This window comes from Bos javanicus, chromosome 7 (assembly GCF_032452875.1).
Source record: "Bos javanicus breed banteng chromosome 7, ARS-OSU_banteng_1.0, whole genome shotgun sequence".
NCBI lineage: Eukaryota > Metazoa > Chordata > Mammalia > Artiodactyla > Bovidae > Bos > Bos javanicus.
Genome location: NC_083874.1, coordinates 45,179,878 through 45,197,352, shown reverse-complemented (window position 1 = coordinate 45,197,352; position 17,475 = coordinate 45,179,878). Strand labels below are relative to the sequence as shown.

Below are 17,475 nucleotides of genomic sequence, written 5' to 3'. Positions count from 1 at the left end.
ATAAATGTTTGTTGAATGAATGAAATCAGAATTGTCTGGAAAATATGATACTCTGAAAAGCCCTGATTTCTATTCAGTGTATTTAATGTCCTAGCAGTCAATATTTTGTAAGGAGATAATGTCTTATTGGCAAGAGTCCTGCAGTTCAGTAAAGTAGCTGGCTCATGGGAGTGTGTCTTTGACAATCAATTCATATAGCAAATACTGACTGACTCCTGCCATATTCTGGGCCTGTGCTTAATCCTGGGAATACCTAGGAGAAGAGGTCTCCAAGGTCAGACTGGTCTGCTGTCAGTAAAAACCTACTGGGTGTTTCCACTTCTGGCCGCACAAGAAGCAGGAGACGGCACACACCTGGGGGAAAAAGGTACCTGGAAGTCAGTGCTGATGATTTTTATTGGTGGAAAATGAATATCTGTAATTTCCAGGGTGTTTATTATGGTGATTCTTTTATTATAGCAGAAGATGGCTGTGCCTCCCACGTATGCTGATCTTGGCAAATCTGCCAGGGATGTCTTCACCAAGGGCTATGGTGAGTGTTGCATGGAGTGGCCTTTCAGCTCAGAGACTGGGTTTGCTTGTTTGGTATTCTACCCGTCACAGTTTGAGAGAGCTGGGTCAGTCAGCTCTTAGAACCTTCATGTCAGGGAAAAAGGATAAGCCTTCTGTGGCTAGTCCCGCAGTTTTGGTCGTGCACCCAGTCCAGGTAGGCTAGCGAATTGCTCAGACAAGTGGACCTTCCTGTTTCCTCTCCCAGGCGGGAGCAGGTCTGGGTGCCGCTGCGGTGGACTGCAGCTTCTAAATTTAGCCTGTCCTTAGGCTGGTGCTCACGCTGTCACACACCTTTTTCTCAGACTCCTCTGGGACTGCAGGTGGGGCTGTGCCTGTTCTATCTGCCACTGTTCCGTGGCAACCAGGCTCCATGGCAACCAAGCTCCACCCACAGAGGCAGGCAGCAGTGGAGACTGGTACCCTCTACACTCATGGCATTTTTAAGATTTCCTAAGGGAGGCAGAGATGCTGCTCTTGAGTTATTTAATCTATTAACAGTGACCATGTTCTTTCTTTAGGATTTGGCTTAATAAAACTTGATCTGAAAACAAAATCTGAGAATGGACTGGTAAGTTGTCTGGCCCACATGGAGTATGGATATTTATTGTAGATCAGTAAATAATAAATAACTTCCATCTGAGTGGCAAACAAAGGAACTTTTCTGATTGTGGCAACTTGTGGTTGTCACATTTATTGCATCTTCTGTGGAATGGGTGGTCCAGGGGAACCAAGCTACTAGGTCCCCAATTCAGCATCTATTACTACTCATAGGAATATGAGGCAGGCCTCTGATTTATTTTTCCTTATGTATCTTATTTCAAAATTGACCTGTGTTCCATACCACATGATTATTAAAAGAAAAAAATTAGTAGTTTCTTTTAGATTGTGCATGTGGTGATTGTCGGCAGGAAGAAGTTTTGGGTAGAATTACTGCCATGTCCGCTTTAGCTCAAAGCTTTTTCTCTGTGTGAGCCTGGAGACAGGCTGGAAGGAGGACAGGATGCCTTCCTGTCCAGACTGAAGACTTGCAGGGGAGGAAGGAAGCTGTCTCCTGATATAGAATTCTCTGTAAGATTCCTTTAGTTAGCGGATTCCATCTTTAAATAGTTGTTTAGTTGCAAAGTCGTATCCAACTCTGCGACCCCATGGACTGTAGCCCACCGGGCTCCTCTGTCCTTGGGATTTCCTAGGCAAGAATACCAGAATAGGTTGCTATTTCCTTCTCCAGGGAATCTTTCCAATCCAAGGATAGAATTCGCATCTCCTATATTGGCAGGCGGATTCTTTACCACTGAGCCACCGGGGAAGCCTTTTTGACACTTTAAATATCTAATTGAATTATAGATGGAGCTTTGGCACCCACACATTCAGGGTCTCACCTCTTGCATAAAGGAAAGTGCAGTCCATTTAGGGGTGGAGTGATGCAGAATGAAGTGCTGGCATGCAGGCTGTGACTGTCTTCTTTAAAGGAATTTACGAGCTCAGGTTCAGCCAACACCGAGACCACCAAAGTGACGGGCAGCCTGGAAACCAAGTACAGATGGACTGAATATGGTCTGACGTTTACAGAGAAATGGAACACTGACAACACGCTGGGCACGGAGATTACTGTGGAAGATCAGGTAATGCTCACCTGTGGAAAAACGCAGTTTTATCAAGTGACATCTGCTGGCCTGTCTTGTGACTAAACCTGTTGGTGAATTTCTTTTCTGTTCAGCTTGCACGTGGCCTGAAGCTGACCTTCGATTCATCCTTCTCACCAAACACTGGGTAAGAATTTCATGTTTTCTCCTTAAGGACACTTAGCAGTGTTTTATAGTAAGGTTCATTCTGTGCTGTTTGTTATTGTTTTCCTGGCCTCAGCTGAGGAGGCTGCAGGACTTCTGGTCCAGTGATGCTCGATTCCTTGTGAGTGAGGCTGCTTGTAATGTTAAGAGGCCAAGGCTATAGGGCAGTGTTTGGAAGCAGGGGCTAATGGGTCACTGTTGCCAGCCTCATTTTTTTCAGGCTGGAGAGCCCTTTCCCCAGCTTCCTACTTAGGGACACTGAGAGTGTGTGGGCTTAATTGCAAGGTGGCTCCTGAGGCTGCGCTTTTCTGCTTCAGGCCCTCCAGCCACAGGCAGATTAGGCTTGCTGGTTAATGAGGACCTGGGTCTTCCCTGATGGCTCAGCAGGTAATGAGCCATCAGTGCTGCAGTGCAGGAGACACAAGATGCAGGTTCGCTCCCTGGATCAGGAAGATCCCCTGCGGGAGAAAAATGGCAGCCTATTCCAGTATTCTTGTCTGGAGAATCTCATGGACAGAGAAGCCTGGCGGGCTACAGTCAATGAGATTGCAAAGAGTCGGACGTGATTTGGTGACTAAGCATGGCATAGCACGGGAGGCAAGAGGATGTGTTGGTCTGCCTCAGCTCCTGGAGCTTTTCATAGTGGCTGAGGGAGTTGTTCTCCTCCAGAACACACTCTTGTTTTTTTCCACTCAGCAGTTGGGTCTTTTAGATCTGGGAAGGTTGTTTTGCACACTGATGATAAGCCTCAAGGGCGTGTATTGAATTTCATTTCCTAGTTTTTTTAGTTTTTAAAAATTATGGTAAAATGCACATAAAATTTACTGCCTCAACCATCTTTTAGGTGTGTGGTTCAGTGGCATTCTGAATTCCATTTTTTGCCATTTCATGTTATTTTCTTCTCTCTCTCCTTCCTTTTTCTTCTTCCAATGAATATTTATTAGAGGGAGACTCTCCCGAGTTCAGACCCTGTGCAGGGTGACCACAAGGACTGGGCACATTGGGATCCTGCCTCTAGGTTGTAGTCTTTTTATAACTTGATTATGGGTGGTCTGAAGATTATTGGCCAGGAGTTGAATTTACCTTGTTCTCATCTCTACTGGAGTTTCTCCTGCAGGAGCATGGCCTTCCTGCTTGTCTGCTTCCCCCAGGCACCGTGATGGGAGAAGTTATCCAGAGAGACACTGATAGCAGGAGGGCTGGAGGATGTGCCCACATGCCTGAATTTGCTGTTTAGGACTTTGCCTGCTGCCCTGAGGTGGCACACTTTGGAATTTGTAAAGGGTTTTCTCACTGCCTTTGGGGAGTTTGCAGAGATGTCTCTAAGACGTGCAGTAATATATACATAACTGAAAAGTTTTTTTATTTGCATATTTAACTATTTTTATACTTAACATATATAAAAATGTTGCACAAATAGTGTACAGAATCCTCTTATATTCTTTACTTGCCTTCTCCTAATGTTAATATCTCATATAATTATCAGACCAGGAGATTTGTTAGCTAATCTTTTGTCCTTCTGATGTCTTATTTCTCGTTCATGATCTAGTTCAGGATACTACATTGCTTTTAATTGCAAAGTCTCCTTTGTCTCCTCTAACCTGGGGCATAGTCTTTATCTTTTATGACTTTGTCACTTTGAAAGATAATTGGCCAATTACTTTGTAGAATCCTTCAGTTTGGATTTGTCTGATGTTTTCTCATGGTTAAACGCAGGTTATGCATTTGTGACAACCACAGACATAATGTTGTGTTCTCTCCATCTTGGTGTATGACATCAGGAGGTATATGTTAATGTGCCTCCTTACTGGTGATGGTACTTGGGTCACTTGATTAAAGTGGTGTTTGCAGATTTAGCTGTAAAACTAATTTTTTTCTCTTTATAATTAACAAGTATCTTGTCTGGGAGATGCTTTGAGACCATGCAGATATTTTATTTTTTATACTTTGACTCAACAAGTATTAGCATCCATTAGTGATTCTGGCCTATAACAATTATGTTTGGCAAATGGTGATTTTCTGTTCCCATCATCCCTTTTACATTTATTGAGATTTTACTGTGAAGAAGAGTTCTTCCTTCACCACCTTTTATTTATTTGATCAGTTATTTGTATCAGTATGGATTCTTAGACATTTATTTTACTGTACAGTTTATAATCAGTACTATAATTTAGTTTCTCATGCTGTCCCAGGTATGGCCATTGGGAGTGCCTTCAAGTTGACGTCCTGTGTGTTTTTGACAAGCCCCTGTCCTGAATACTTCTTCAGAAAATGTCCTTGTCCTTTTCTAGTCCTGCTATCAGCCATTTCTCCAAGAAGCTTTGGTTCCTTTTATTGAGGAATGGTGTTTAGAAACCAAGACTGTGGGCACAAGATGTACTCATTGCTATTGGGTATTTGAGGAAGGTTTTGATGACTTGGTGAAGATTGGAAATGAAAGCTGTCTTTCCAAGTGTCTGAGGGGTACAGCCTGGGAAAGCATCCTGGCTTCCTTTAAGGAGCTAAACATCACCACAGCCGGATGAGGCTGCAGACGACCTCATCAGGACACTGGTACCTGCCACATATAAAGCCAGCTCATTAACCACAGCTTAGACTATACCTTTCCGGAGAAGGCGATGGCACCCCACTCCAGTACTCTTGCCTGGAAAGTCCCATGGATGGAGGAGCCTGGTAGGCTGCAGTCCATGGGGTTGCTAAGAGTCAGATACGACTGAGCGACTTCACTTTCACTTTTCACTTTCATGCATTGGAGAAGGAAATGGCAACCCACTCCAGTGTTCTTGCCTGGAGAATCCCAGGGACGGGGGAGCCTGGTGGCTGCCGTCTATGGGGTCGCACAGAGTCAGACACGACTGAAGTGACTTAGCAGCAGCAGCAGAGTATACCTCTCAAGTGCTTGTCAAATTAGCACCATTGTTTAAATAGCTTCAAAAGAATCCCAGTAATATCTAAAAGGGGAAAAGGTCCAAAGGTGTGGAATGCTGCCTAGAGCCAAGCCTGGAGAGAAGCCTGAGTCACCGCCCCAGCAGTGCGCATTCCCTGGGACCTGGTGCCTCTGGCCAGAATCCATGGAGGTGATACGTGGAGGCACCTTGTAACTGTCCACTGCGGCTGGTCCACACCCCTAGTCAGAGCCCCTGTCACAGGTGTTGTATTTTGTGTCAGCAGCCGCGTTTTCCCTGTGGTCAGAAGATGCCTGCTATGTCCATGTCTTGGTTTCTCCCTCTTTGTAAATGTCAGCCTCTGAGCAGCTGTTTTTTCCATCAGTTACCCTACCCTGTTTGGTGCCAGTTAGGTACATCATCATAACCCAGGTTTCTTCCTCTAAAGAGCAGGCAGACCTAAATAGGTTTGTTTTCTTTTTTTCCTTTTGGCTACCCCGTGCAGCTTGCAAGATCTTAGTTCCTTGACCAAGGATCGAACATGTTCCCCCTGCGTTGGGAGCATGGAGTCTTAACCACTGGACCATCAGGGAAGCCCCTTAAGTTTTTCTTCCTGAGAGAGAGAGAGTTTGGCTGGCACTCCTTTTCTTCAAAGCTTGCGAGAATGCCCAGAGGCAACTTGAACAAAAGTTGCAAGTTTCACTGTCACTAGGGAAGGCTGTTTTATTTTCACCTGTGATCTCTGAAATTTTGACTCATTGAAACTTGGAGTGTTTAATCTTTACATTTTTTATTACTGAAAATTTCAAACATGCAAACGAATGCCAAAAAGTATATTATACCTTCATCATGTTTTCATCACCGAGCTTTTAATAATTATCATCTCGTGGCCAGTCATGTTTAATTTATACATCCATAATCAATCCCTCCTACCCTCAGATTATTTTGAATAACAGATATCACATAATTTTATCTGTGTATATTTTAATATGTATCTTTAAATAAGATTCCTTTTGAAGAAAGCATAACCACGATATTACGTTGTGAAAATTAATCATAATTTCTTCATATTGTCTCTTCAGATTTAGCTGATTTCATGAAACTTTTTTATAGAATCAAAAATTGTCTATACATAAAGATTGGTTCATATGGCCCCTTAATCTTAGTTTTTAAGAATCTTGTTTTTTTTTTTTCCCCCTTGAGATTTATTTGTTTAAATGAGATCATTTGTTTTCTAGAATTACGCATAAATTTTGCTGTTTATATTCTGTGGTGTTGTTTAACTTGTCCCCCTGTCCCCCACATTTCCTGTGGATTGCTAAGTCTAGAGGCTTCATCACATTTAGAGTCCATTGGGAGAGTGTGGTGCTGAAATATGCTTCCATAAGGATGCACACAGAAGTTTGGTTTTTCTCTTTGTATGTTAGTGCCATTCATGATCTACTCAAGGGGTTACAAATTGGTGATATTTCTACCTTTATCTTTGCTTCATTTTTTTTAGCTGGAATATTTCAATAAAGAAAAACTTCTCATCAACTCTGGTTATCTTGCCGTATAGTTAGTATAGGAAAGGTGGGTTACATGTTTGGTGCCTTTTTTATTAACTGTTTTCAAAACACATTGGTCCACTAGTCTCTAAAGATGACCAATGTGTATGTGTCTTGAGTTCATAGGTTGAAACATTTGATACACTTCGATCCATTGCTCATACTGTCCCATGTTTGAAGCCCTTGGGAGCCTCTTCACGTTAGTTCTCAATCCTTTTGCTCCAACATCAAGTTCTTTGATAGCTCCCATCAAGCTCATCCTGCACCTTTCCTGCCTCAACCTGTAATCTGCAGTTTTCTGAGGAGTGTTGGTTCCTTTTAGGAGGGAATGGTATTTAGGGCCCACAGTCTGGGTGTTGGAGGTAAAGCTTTAATCTCAGTATGAATGAAGTTGGGGTGGACAGGGCTATGTGGTTCTTGATCCTTGAAGCATACCTGCTTTCTCCTGTGGTCTCCACTGGAAGTGTTCTTGTTGTGGAAGATGTTCATTTTGCAGTTGAATGACAGAAACTATCTGGTGGAAATAGTCAATTTTATTGGATAGATATGATCTTGTCTCTAATGCTGATTTTTGGTAAAAGGCATGATGATAATGTATTTGCAGGTGACACAACTCACCTGCACTTCCTGAGAAATGCTGGGTCTTGTGAAATAGGGAAGGGAGGCACTGATCTGGTCATACATGCAAATCTGGGGTCTTGTCCAGACTACAAAGGCTTCCTGGCCCCTTATGACTGCAGGAACCCAGGTTCTACCTCTCTACCTGATTCTCTGAAATCTATACTCATTGGAATAGCATGGGTACTGAATTAAAAGCCACCTGTTGAATTTACTTAGAAGGGATCTAGTATTTATTTATTTACTAAGTGAGCCACATAGTAAAAGCTGCTGTTTAGGGACTTCCCTGGTGATCCAATCAATGGTTAGGACTTGGTGCACTCACTGCTGGGGCCCCAGGTTCAATCCCTGGCTGGGGAACTAAGATCCCACATCCTGTGGGATGTGACCAAAAAAGAAAATTGTTGAAAAGGAGCTGCTGTTTAGATAGCTAGCTTCATGACAGATTTTTTTTTTTCCTCAACAGATGTGGAAAATCGCAAGGATGCGTCTGTTTCATAATTACATGGTGACACTCTACCTAATGAATGCCTGTGTAGGTCACTACATTAAGCATAGGGAGATGCTAGTAAAAATCACTTAGTGTTTCTTTTACAAGCCTGTGTTTTCACTTCATTAAGGTGGCATTTCTGCATTATTTTGGATTTTGGTTGAAGAGAGGTTGCAACAGCTGCTTAAGGAGATCTGGGGCCCTGCTTTGCCTTCCTACCCCCCTATTCAAATAGGGATTAGTTTTTTAAAATGTGTATTCTAGCGTGGTTGTCATGAAATGAGTTAACTTCTGATTTTAATATGATTTCTTTTCCTCCAGGAAAAAAAATGCTAAAATCAAGACAGGGTACAAGCGGGAACATATCAACCTGGGCTGCGATGTGGATTTTGACATAGCTGGTCCTTCCATCCGGGGCGCTCTGGTGCTGGGTTATGAAGGTTGGCTGGCTGGCTACCAGATGAATTTTGAGACTGCAAAGTCTCGAGTGACTCAGAGCAACTTTGCAGTTGGCTACAAGACTGATGAGTTCCAGCTTCACACTAATGTGTAAGTGTACATGAGTGTGTGCAGTCTGGGGATTGTTGTTCATGATTTTTTTCTAAGCGCAATTTTTAATTACTGTGAAGTGAGTTTGTTGGAATCAGATGAGCCAAATGGCCTGCTGCTGTTTTTCTTATTTCTCACTTACCCGTTTCCCAAGGTGATGTAGGTTCTTCCTATTCTGTGGAGAGTAAAATGTTGCCCCTGGTGCACACAGAAAGACTGATCAGTTATGGCAAGAGTGTGATGTCAGTCCACAGGAGCATCCCTTCCCTGCAGTGTTACGGACACTGGCGGTCTTTTCATTTTAGTTAATAGGATGGGGGTGGGGAGTTGTAGCCCTTTCTCTCTTTCTCTGTATACTGCCTGAGAACCAGCTTGCTGTACTGAATGGAATGTTGGCATGGGAGACAAATTAGGAGATGACTGTCTCAGTTAAATACTGTCTTCTCTGCATGGCAGTCCATTTAAAAGTTTATTAACTGGACAGTATTGTGAAGGGAAGAGAATATTACAGAGTAGGTTAGAGAGGACCCTTTGTAATCAAACTTGAGGGTTGAAGTAGAGTACTGATTTAGATTGGAGGGAAACAAAAATTTCATCCATGATATCTCTGTAGATCCAAGAAACTAATGAGTGGTATAAGTTGGGTACGACTTTACCAGATTTCTTTCTTTCCACTAGAGGTCACTAAAGAAGTGACTTAAAATTTACAAAGTAAATGGTATTTGTGTCTAAACTAGTAACATTTCTATTAATAAAAAATTTGAGTCTTTTTTATAATAAATTAACATAAAGATGTATATTAGTATAAAAAATTAATAAAATGTGAGTCTTTTAAAACTAAAACGTCAAAGGAAAACTATAGAGATGGACAGCCCAGTGGTTGAGAGGGGAACAGGGAGGGTGTTATACAAAGAGGCACACAGGGGAGTTTGACTGTGGGACTGTTCTATATCCTGGCCACACAAGTTTGTCTATAAAAACTCACAGAAGTAAAAACTCAAAAAAGGTAAAAAAAAAATGTAAATTTAAAAAAGATAACATGCAGGATAGTCACAGGAAAAATATCACAAGCATAGAAGTATTTTTTAATTGAGAATTTTGGCTGATTCGGAAAGTGCTTCCTTGGTTTGGAATTGGGAAATTGTACAGTTCTAGGAAGAACGATGACTGTTAGCTGTTTTTCTTATCTGAGCCTCAAGGCTTTCAATAAGTGGACATGGTTCATTTTGGAACTGACACAGCTAGTTTGGGTTGCCGTGGTCTTGCAGAGGCCCAGATGTGTAACAGATATTCTGTATGCTTCATACAGATGAATTCTGTACAGCGAGTTCCCCTCTGTCTATGGTTTTAAGAGTTCAGTACAGGAAGGCAGTGTTGCTGGTTTTAGAATGCATTGAGAAATCTAACATTTAAACACATTTAAGCCCAAGAAAATTTCCCTCTTTGCGTTATACCACAGTCACTCCAGACTCTATTGTGTTTGACAAGCTGCTGTTTTATAGCATACTGACCTTCTGAAGAAGTTAGATTCCCTATGAATCAGGTGGTGTCGGCTCTTCCTGTACTTTTTGGAATCACAGTGTCTGACTGGCTGAATGTCAGGGGAGAACTTAAGAACTTAGAATGTGTTCTGTGAGCATCTACTTTAGGAGCGTGTATTAGTGAAGAGCAGAGTTTGTAATGAAACAGCAACAATTTTTTTGTTGGGTTAGTGAGTTCTAGGCTCTTTGCTGGACTCTGCCTTAACAGTTTCCAGTGCCGTTTCCACTGGAGACACCCAAAATGATGGAGCAGAATTTTGACATTGTATTTTTATATTAAAAATGTCAGGGAGGGGAAGAGGGTATTCCTAGAGGCTGCGAAGAGAGGAAACAGTTTGGCCTGCTGGGTTTCATTCCATGTTTGAAAGACAGAAACATTTTATAATATGGCAAGTTGCTCCTTTTCAGGGCTCACCAAGACTATAGGTGTGGCAGCATGGGTCAACAGTATGCATTGGCCAACGGGCCTCAATTATAGGTTAAGTTCTTTTGTAATTGCTGTTCCTCCTACTGGCCGTGCATCCTCAGCAGTGGGTGCAGCTGCTGGTGCTAAGCACTGGCTATAGGCTGCCTTCTGAGGAGTATGAATGGTCTGGACTTTGTTACCATTTCTGGCTTTGTTCTTGATTCTATGTTTATAATACAGCATTTCATAAATGCAATAACTTTAGCAGCTGAAGGAAGAACTCACTCAGAATTCACAATCCCATTGCCCTAGTCACCATTTTTATTTTAAAGAATATTTTGGAAGCAAACTTCAAGTTCCATGCAGCCCGAGTAGTTGACTGAGCTGCCTTGCATGTTCCCAGTGATGTCTGAGATAGCTTTTACCTTCTGTGAACCTTCCCAACCCTGGTGTCTGTGCCATTCCTATCAGGCTTCCTGTAATTTGGTGCCTGTTTTGTGATCAGTTCAGACCATTTACAACATTCCCATCCTCTGTTAAGACTTAGTTGGCTTTGCCCAGCTCAGCCCCCCTTGCTAAGCTGCTTGGTATCTGTGCTGTGCTTATTGCAGAAATGATGGAACAGAGTTTGGTGGCTCCATTTATCAGAAGGTGAACAAGAAGTTGGAGACCGCTGTTAATCTGGCCTGGACCGCAGGAAACAGCAACACTCGCTTTGGAATAGCAGCCAAGTACCAGATTGACCCTGATGCCTGCTTCTCGGTGGGTGCCTGTGGAATCATGCATTGCTGAGACCCCACCTGATCCCTTAGTTGGAATCCTCTTGGGCTGATGGAGTTCCATGCTTCAGATGGTGATTTTTCTCACTGTGAAAGGGTTTACCATGAGTAAAACAATGAGAGTAATAGTACTTACTGTACTTCCTGTGGGTGCCAAACACTGTATGGAGCCTATTACATGTGAATTACTGTATTTAGTTCTTATACCACCCACTTGAGATAGGTGCCATCCATGTTTTCACAAATGAGGAACTGAAAGCTCAGAGCAGCTGAGTGACTTCCCCAAGGGCAGGAGTTGGTAAGTGCTGGGGTTTGTGTTTGACCCAGAGTGCCTTGCTGTGGAGCCTCCTTCTCTAACCAGTCCCTAGTCCATGCCGCAGACGGTAAACCTTGAACCCAAGGTTTTAAATGTTCCTTTCCCCCTCACTTTTCATTCTCTTGCCCTGCTCCCGTACTGCACATTAAGAAATCAGGTCCTCGTACTGACTGATTGGCCTCTTATCTTGCAGACCCCTGTAGCATAGCTCGTGGACCCTTGGGTTGCTGCAGTTTTTGCATTACATCTTGTTGAACTCATCTCTGTTGTCACAGGGCGCTGCCAGCTGTAGCCCTTTTGGGGTGAAATGAGGAAATCTCATGTTGCAGGATGCTTTCTGGGCTGGCTGTGTAATTTACAGTCTCCTGAGATAGGAACTGAATTTGGCTTCTTTAAGTTTAGGCACTTTAAAACAAAGGAAAAGGGGCCATGTTATTTGGATGGCATGGGCAAAATGGAACAGCTAGATGGGGCACTGCCTGCCTGGAGGCCTTCCTTCCTCTTTTCTTCTGTGGGAGATGCCAGGTCTAAAAACAGCATGTGAGCGGGAAAACACGCACCCTGGTAGCTCTCGCTTTCGCCAGGACTCGATGTTCTCACAGCCTGAGCTTGCTCTGCTGACCTCTCATTTCCCAGAAAGGGGTCAGGGAGAGGCCCAGATTTCCCTACAACTCAGGCAGGAGAATAAGGGGAAAGTTATTATTGACTCACTTGCTTTATTGATTATTAATCAGCACTCACTAAGTATAAGATTTAAGTCATTCTTCAGGAATTCTTTTGCTCCAAATATTCAGGCTTGTCTGTGCTGCATTTCCTTCATGTCATTATGGTTTTTGTTTCTGTTTTTCATGAAGAGAAAATTCAAACAATGTTCTGCCACTTAACAAAAGCTTCATAACCTCATCAGATATTTGCTCTGTATCTCCTTATCCCAACAAGTAGATCTTGAAGAACTCTTTTATACAAGAAAGTCTTTTAGGTCTCTGGCCACAAATGAAGGTGTTCTCACCTGCTCTAACTTAAAAATACAGATATACTCAGTATAAATGGAATTGGGTCACATACCATAAGGAATCAAATGTAAATAATAACTTCCCTTTAATTGAAAATGGTGTTATCTCTTTCTGTTACTTTCTGAGACGTAGTTCCTAAACTTAATGTATTTCATATTGAATTTAATGAATCCTGTAAACAAAGAGGTCATGAAAAAATAGAATTTGATGCTGAAATCCAGAGTTGGTTGGTTAAAAAGCTCTTATTCAGTTCGGAGACGGTAACATGAAGTATTTAACATTTTCACTCTTACCTTTTCCTTGACTAGGCTAAAGTGAACAACTCCAGCCTGATAGGATTAGGATATACTCAGACCCTAAAGCCAGGTATGTATTGGTGAGATTAGCTGTCTTAAAATGTGGTGCTGGTTTTGCTGCTTTAGGTTAATTGCTTATAAATAACTGTACAGAACATTGTAAATGAGTGTATATCACATTTTATAGTTGAATGTTTATAAAGGAGTGCTGTCATTATAAAACATTTGGAGAACAGGAGAGGTGATAAGTAGGAGAAAAAAGGCCAAGGCTAACATATATTACATTTTTAGTTATTTTCTTCCATTCTTTGTCCCAGTGTATACCTAATACTTGATACTTATTTCCAGCAAGTTCATAAAACCAGCCTATCGATCATCCTCATTGTAAAACTGGTTTGCAGGTTTCTTCTGCAAAGTTAGCTAGGTCAGTCCATCGAATTAATGTTACAGCTATAGGAAATAATACCACCTTGAGGTTAGTTTGATTAAATTGGGGCTTTGAATTCTGGAGATCTAAGATTACATGATGGCAGAATCAAGCTATTCTAGAGAAAATAGCATTTAGTTGTGTATGTGTGTATGTGTGTATGTATCCATGCTGTGAGTGGGAGCCTAAGACCTTGGAGTCTGATTCATGGCTAGGGTTTTGTTTCAGGGGGCTTTTGCTAAAGAAGTTTACTGCATGGTGCTGACTATAGCAGGGATATTGAGAGGATAGAGGAAAGCAGAGTCCCTTAAGTGGCTTTGGGTGAGCTGTGGAAGAATCATTATTGTTTTATCAGCTCATCCTAGGCTGCCTAGTCATTAGTCAGATGGTGTTGAGTAACAGGGATTGAGGGCCCTGTGGTTTTGCTCCTGCTGATCACACACTGCTGGAACAGGTTTTGAACCTGATGTGGTGTCTCCAGTGTGCTGCAGTGACCCTCCTGAGCTAACCTTTCTTCTCCTTTCTTTTTTACCTCTCTCTTCCTTTCCTCTCCCTGATTTCTCCTGCAGGTATCAAACTGACACTGTCGGCTCTGCTGGATGGCAAGAACGTCAATGCTGGTGGCCACAAGCTTGGTCTAGGACTGGAGTTTCAAGCATAAATGACTATTGTACAATCGTTTAATTTTAAACTATTTTGCAGCATAGCTACCTTCAGAATTTAGTGTACCTTTTAATGTTGTATGTCTGGGATGCAAGTATTGCTAAATATCATGTTAGACTTCCAGGTTAAAGATGATTCAGCTTTAGGGTGTTACCCTTTCAGAGGTACAGAAGAAACCCAATTTCAAAAAAGGTCCTTTCAGCTGTAGACTTGGTGGGGAGCTTGCTGGCCCCATTAGAGATGTCAGGTTTCTTTTTTACCTAGAAATGGCGGCAAGTGGAAGCTGATAATTTGTAGGCACTTTGTAAATTCCTATTGAGTAACTGAATGAAATTGTAACTTCCTGAGAATTGAACCTTGGTTTCCTCCCCTAATTGATTGAGGAGAGGCTCTTTGTTTGATGGTGTGTACAAACTTATCTGAAAGGGACTTTTTTAGGCAGGGACTTTTTCCACCTCCATCCATCACCTCTTTTACACAAAAAGTAGTCTGCAGGGTGTGGTAGCTGTTTCTTTTGTGCCATTTTGGGGTGGAGAAGTTGTGATGAAGCCAATAATTCAGGACTTAATTCCCTCTCACGTTGTGGTTTTTTTGCCCTTGCACCAGAGTATGAAATAGCTTCTAAGAGCCCCAGCTGCAAGCTGGGAAGAGTCTCTGTGACTGTAATCACATGGTGACAACACTCAGAATCTAAATTGGACTTCTGTTGTATTCTCGCCACTAAAGTTTATTTTTTAGCAGTTTAATGGGTACATTTTAGAGTTCCATTTTGTGTGGAATTAGATTCTCCCCTTCAAATGCTGTAATTAACATCACTTAAAATAAAACTTGAATAAAATATTGAAACCTTATCCTTTTTTGGTTGTCTTTATTAATAAAAGTGTAAATAAACAGGGCATATGTTTGTCATGTTTTTCAGCTTCTTGCTGTGGTTATGTATGTGTGATATTTTTAATTTTCTATTGCTGCATAACAAATTACCACAAATTTAGTGGCTTAAAACAATACTTACTTATTTCACAGGTCTGTCGGTCAGAAGTCCAAGCACTAGGTACCTGGGCTCTCTTAAGATTCTCACAGTGGTGAAATTAGGATGTCAGGCGAACTGTGTCTTCATCTTAGGCTTGGGGTCTTCTTCTAGGCACATATGGTTGTAGCAGAATTCAGTTTCCTTTAGTTGTAAGACAGTGGTTTCTACTGATATTTCTTTGCCAGCCATCAGCTAGGGGCTGCTTCAGCAAACACAGACCATCTGCATTCCTTGCCACGTGGTCTTCTCCATTTTGAAAGCTGGAACAGCTGGAACAGAAAAATTTCACCAGCAAATCCTTGCCACACTTCTTATTTCCTCCAGAAGAACCCAAACACCTAATTCTTAAAAAATTTTATTTTTAAAATTAAGATATAATTGGCATATAACATTATGTTAGTTTCAGGTGTACAACAAATGATTTGATATTTGTATGCATTGTGAAATAGTCACCATACCTGGATGTCCAGTTAACATCCATTACTTGTACAGAATTGTTTTTTTGCTTGTGATGAGTTTTCTTTTTTTTTTAAATGTTTTTATTTATTTATTGGACACATAGCATGTGGGATCTTAGTTCCCCAACCAGGGATCAAACCCATGCCCCCTCCACTGGGAGTTCAGAGTCTTAACCACTGGACCACCAGGGAAGTCCCTGATGAGAAGTTTTAAGACCATTAATTATGGTCGCTGTGCTGTACATTACATCCCCATAACTCTTTTATAGTGTCCTAATCCTTTCAAGGGCTCGCCTGATTAAATCATGTCCACTGAGAATAGTCTCCCATTAAAGTCAACTGTCCACATAGCATAGCCTAATCACAGGAGTGCTAGCTCACATTCACCTGTCCCTCCCAAAGGCAGGGGATCATATAAAGGTATGGATCACTGGGGATGGATTCTGCCATATGTATTTAAAAATAACTTGTGGACTTCAAGCAATTACAAAACATGAATAGAATAGTAGCTCTGTGTGTGTATTACTCAGCTTCATCAAATGTAAACTTTTTTCCTATTCAGCAATAAATGGTTTTAGGCAGAATTCCTTTTTATGGATGTTTGGAAGTGGCAATCCAAACAGGTATCAGATTTACTTTTAGCAAACTGGTCACCCCAAACCTGCTGGCCTCCGTATTTGTCATATTTCATCAGGTTCATAAAGACCTGCAGCTATTTCAAAGAGAACTTTGTTAAATGTGTTCAGAGACTGTGGTGCATAAAGCTTGTTGGGTACATCCAGTCAGATGCCAGGTACAGTAATGATATTTTGAAAGGTACAAAGGGCTGAGGGAATATTTTCCATTTATATATTGTCTGTTGCATGCAGCATGTCAGAATATTGTGCAAAATGCCCTGAGTTCATGATACACCAGTAGGAGAATTGGAACAATCTAGCACGGGGACAAAGGAACAAAGGGGACAAAAAAGAGGACTGAAGGTATGTTTATTACAGGGAAAAGGCCTGTTTAAGCCTGAATCTCCCAACATGCAGACACTAGAATTGAGACTTATTTGTAAAACTGCGTGATGGTTTTTGTACTCACAGAGGGAAAGCTCTAGGGAACTTGGGAGGACTTTGAACCCTGGCTACCCTGAAAGTTTTGCAATAAGGGTACCATTCAGTCTATTTGGGCTTGTGGCTGGCTTGGGGAAATGAATAGATGAATGACCTTTTAGTTTTCTTAACAACACAGAGTTTGTGTGTTTCTGAGCGGTCACCAGGGCCAGATAAATGTTAAGGGAAACCAGATTCAGAACACAGGCCCTCTCTCCTCAGAGAGGCAGCTCAACTGTATATGGGGGAGGAGTAAGCTTCTTAGGGAATCATGGAGACCAGAGTGGAGAAGCTGTGGGGTAAAATGAATGTCTTGTTTCATGACATGATTTTCCTGCAAATCAATCAAATGTAATTTTATGACCTGAAGCCTATATACATTTATTAAGAAAACATTTTCACAGAACATACAGACCACAGCATTATGGCTGGGGCCTTAAGGGAACTTCCTGGAAGCTTCTAAATTTGCATTTTCATATACTGGGGGTTTTAAGTTACAGGATTTAAAAATAGAAGCTTACTCCTCTTTCCTAGCTCACTTCTCTGCTTTTCCTTCATAATACCCTTATCATTATATATAGTAGGTATTTTACACTATAGTCTCCCTCACAAGAAAAGAAATTCCACAAAGGTGGGGAGTTTCTTTCAGTGCTGTATACTGAAATATGGAGAGGTGCTAAGTATTTGTTGAAGTAATAAATGGTTATGGGGAAAGGTAAAAAATAAAACATTAACCTAAAATTCCACCACCCACTCTTAATATTTATGTTTCCTTTGCCTTTGGGAGTGGGAGGGCAGTTACTTCTCTTTTGGGATCACTCTATTACGAAGTTGAATACTTCTAAAAATGTTCTAAAACAATTAGCTGTATAGTAGCTCATCACGTGGGAGGGAGAGGCTTGCTCTGACCCTCTTCACACCTTACAAATTACATCCGTAGTTTGCAGCCGTCTTTGAGGTGCTCCCCCTTGCCCCAAATCCCTCTGTGCCTTTCTCGTTTCCAGAGCTCCATTCCTGGCCG

At 41.7% G+C, this 17,475-nt stretch overlaps 1 protein-coding gene and 1 long non-coding RNA gene across 4 annotated transcripts in view; one reads left to right on the top strand and one right to left on the bottom strand.

The window, feature by feature from the left end:
* VDAC1 (voltage dependent anion channel 1) overlaps positions 1-14,720 on the top strand; it is a 25,761-nt gene extending 11,041 nt beyond the window's left edge. For 2 of the 3 annotated variants that reach the window (XM_061423487.1, XM_061423486.1), the window contains exons 2-9: positions 460-532; positions 1,071-1,120; positions 2,022-2,174; positions 2,270-2,322; positions 8,201-8,428; positions 10,987-11,137; positions 12,792-12,849; positions 13,776-14,720. In XM_061423487.1, the coding sequence (XP_061279471.1) occupies positions 466-532; positions 1,071-1,120; positions 2,022-2,174; positions 2,270-2,322; positions 8,201-8,428; positions 10,987-11,137; positions 12,792-12,849; positions 13,776-13,867 (852 nt within the window). In that variant the 5' untranslated portion in view covers positions 460-465 and the 3' untranslated portion in view covers positions 13,868-14,720. The remainder of the gene's footprint in view (positions 1-459; positions 533-1,070; positions 1,121-2,021; positions 2,175-2,269; positions 2,323-8,200; positions 8,429-10,986; positions 11,138-12,791; positions 12,850-13,775) is intronic. The other variant, XM_061423489.1, reaches the window with a different exon arrangement.
* Positions 14,248-17,475, bottom strand: LOC133251269 (uncharacterized). The gene is made up of 2 exons (XR_009737555.1): positions 17,375-17,475; positions 14,248-15,168 (listed from the first exon to the last, which is right to left on the bottom strand). It is a non-coding gene; the product is annotated as an uncharacterized LOC133251269 (long non-coding RNA).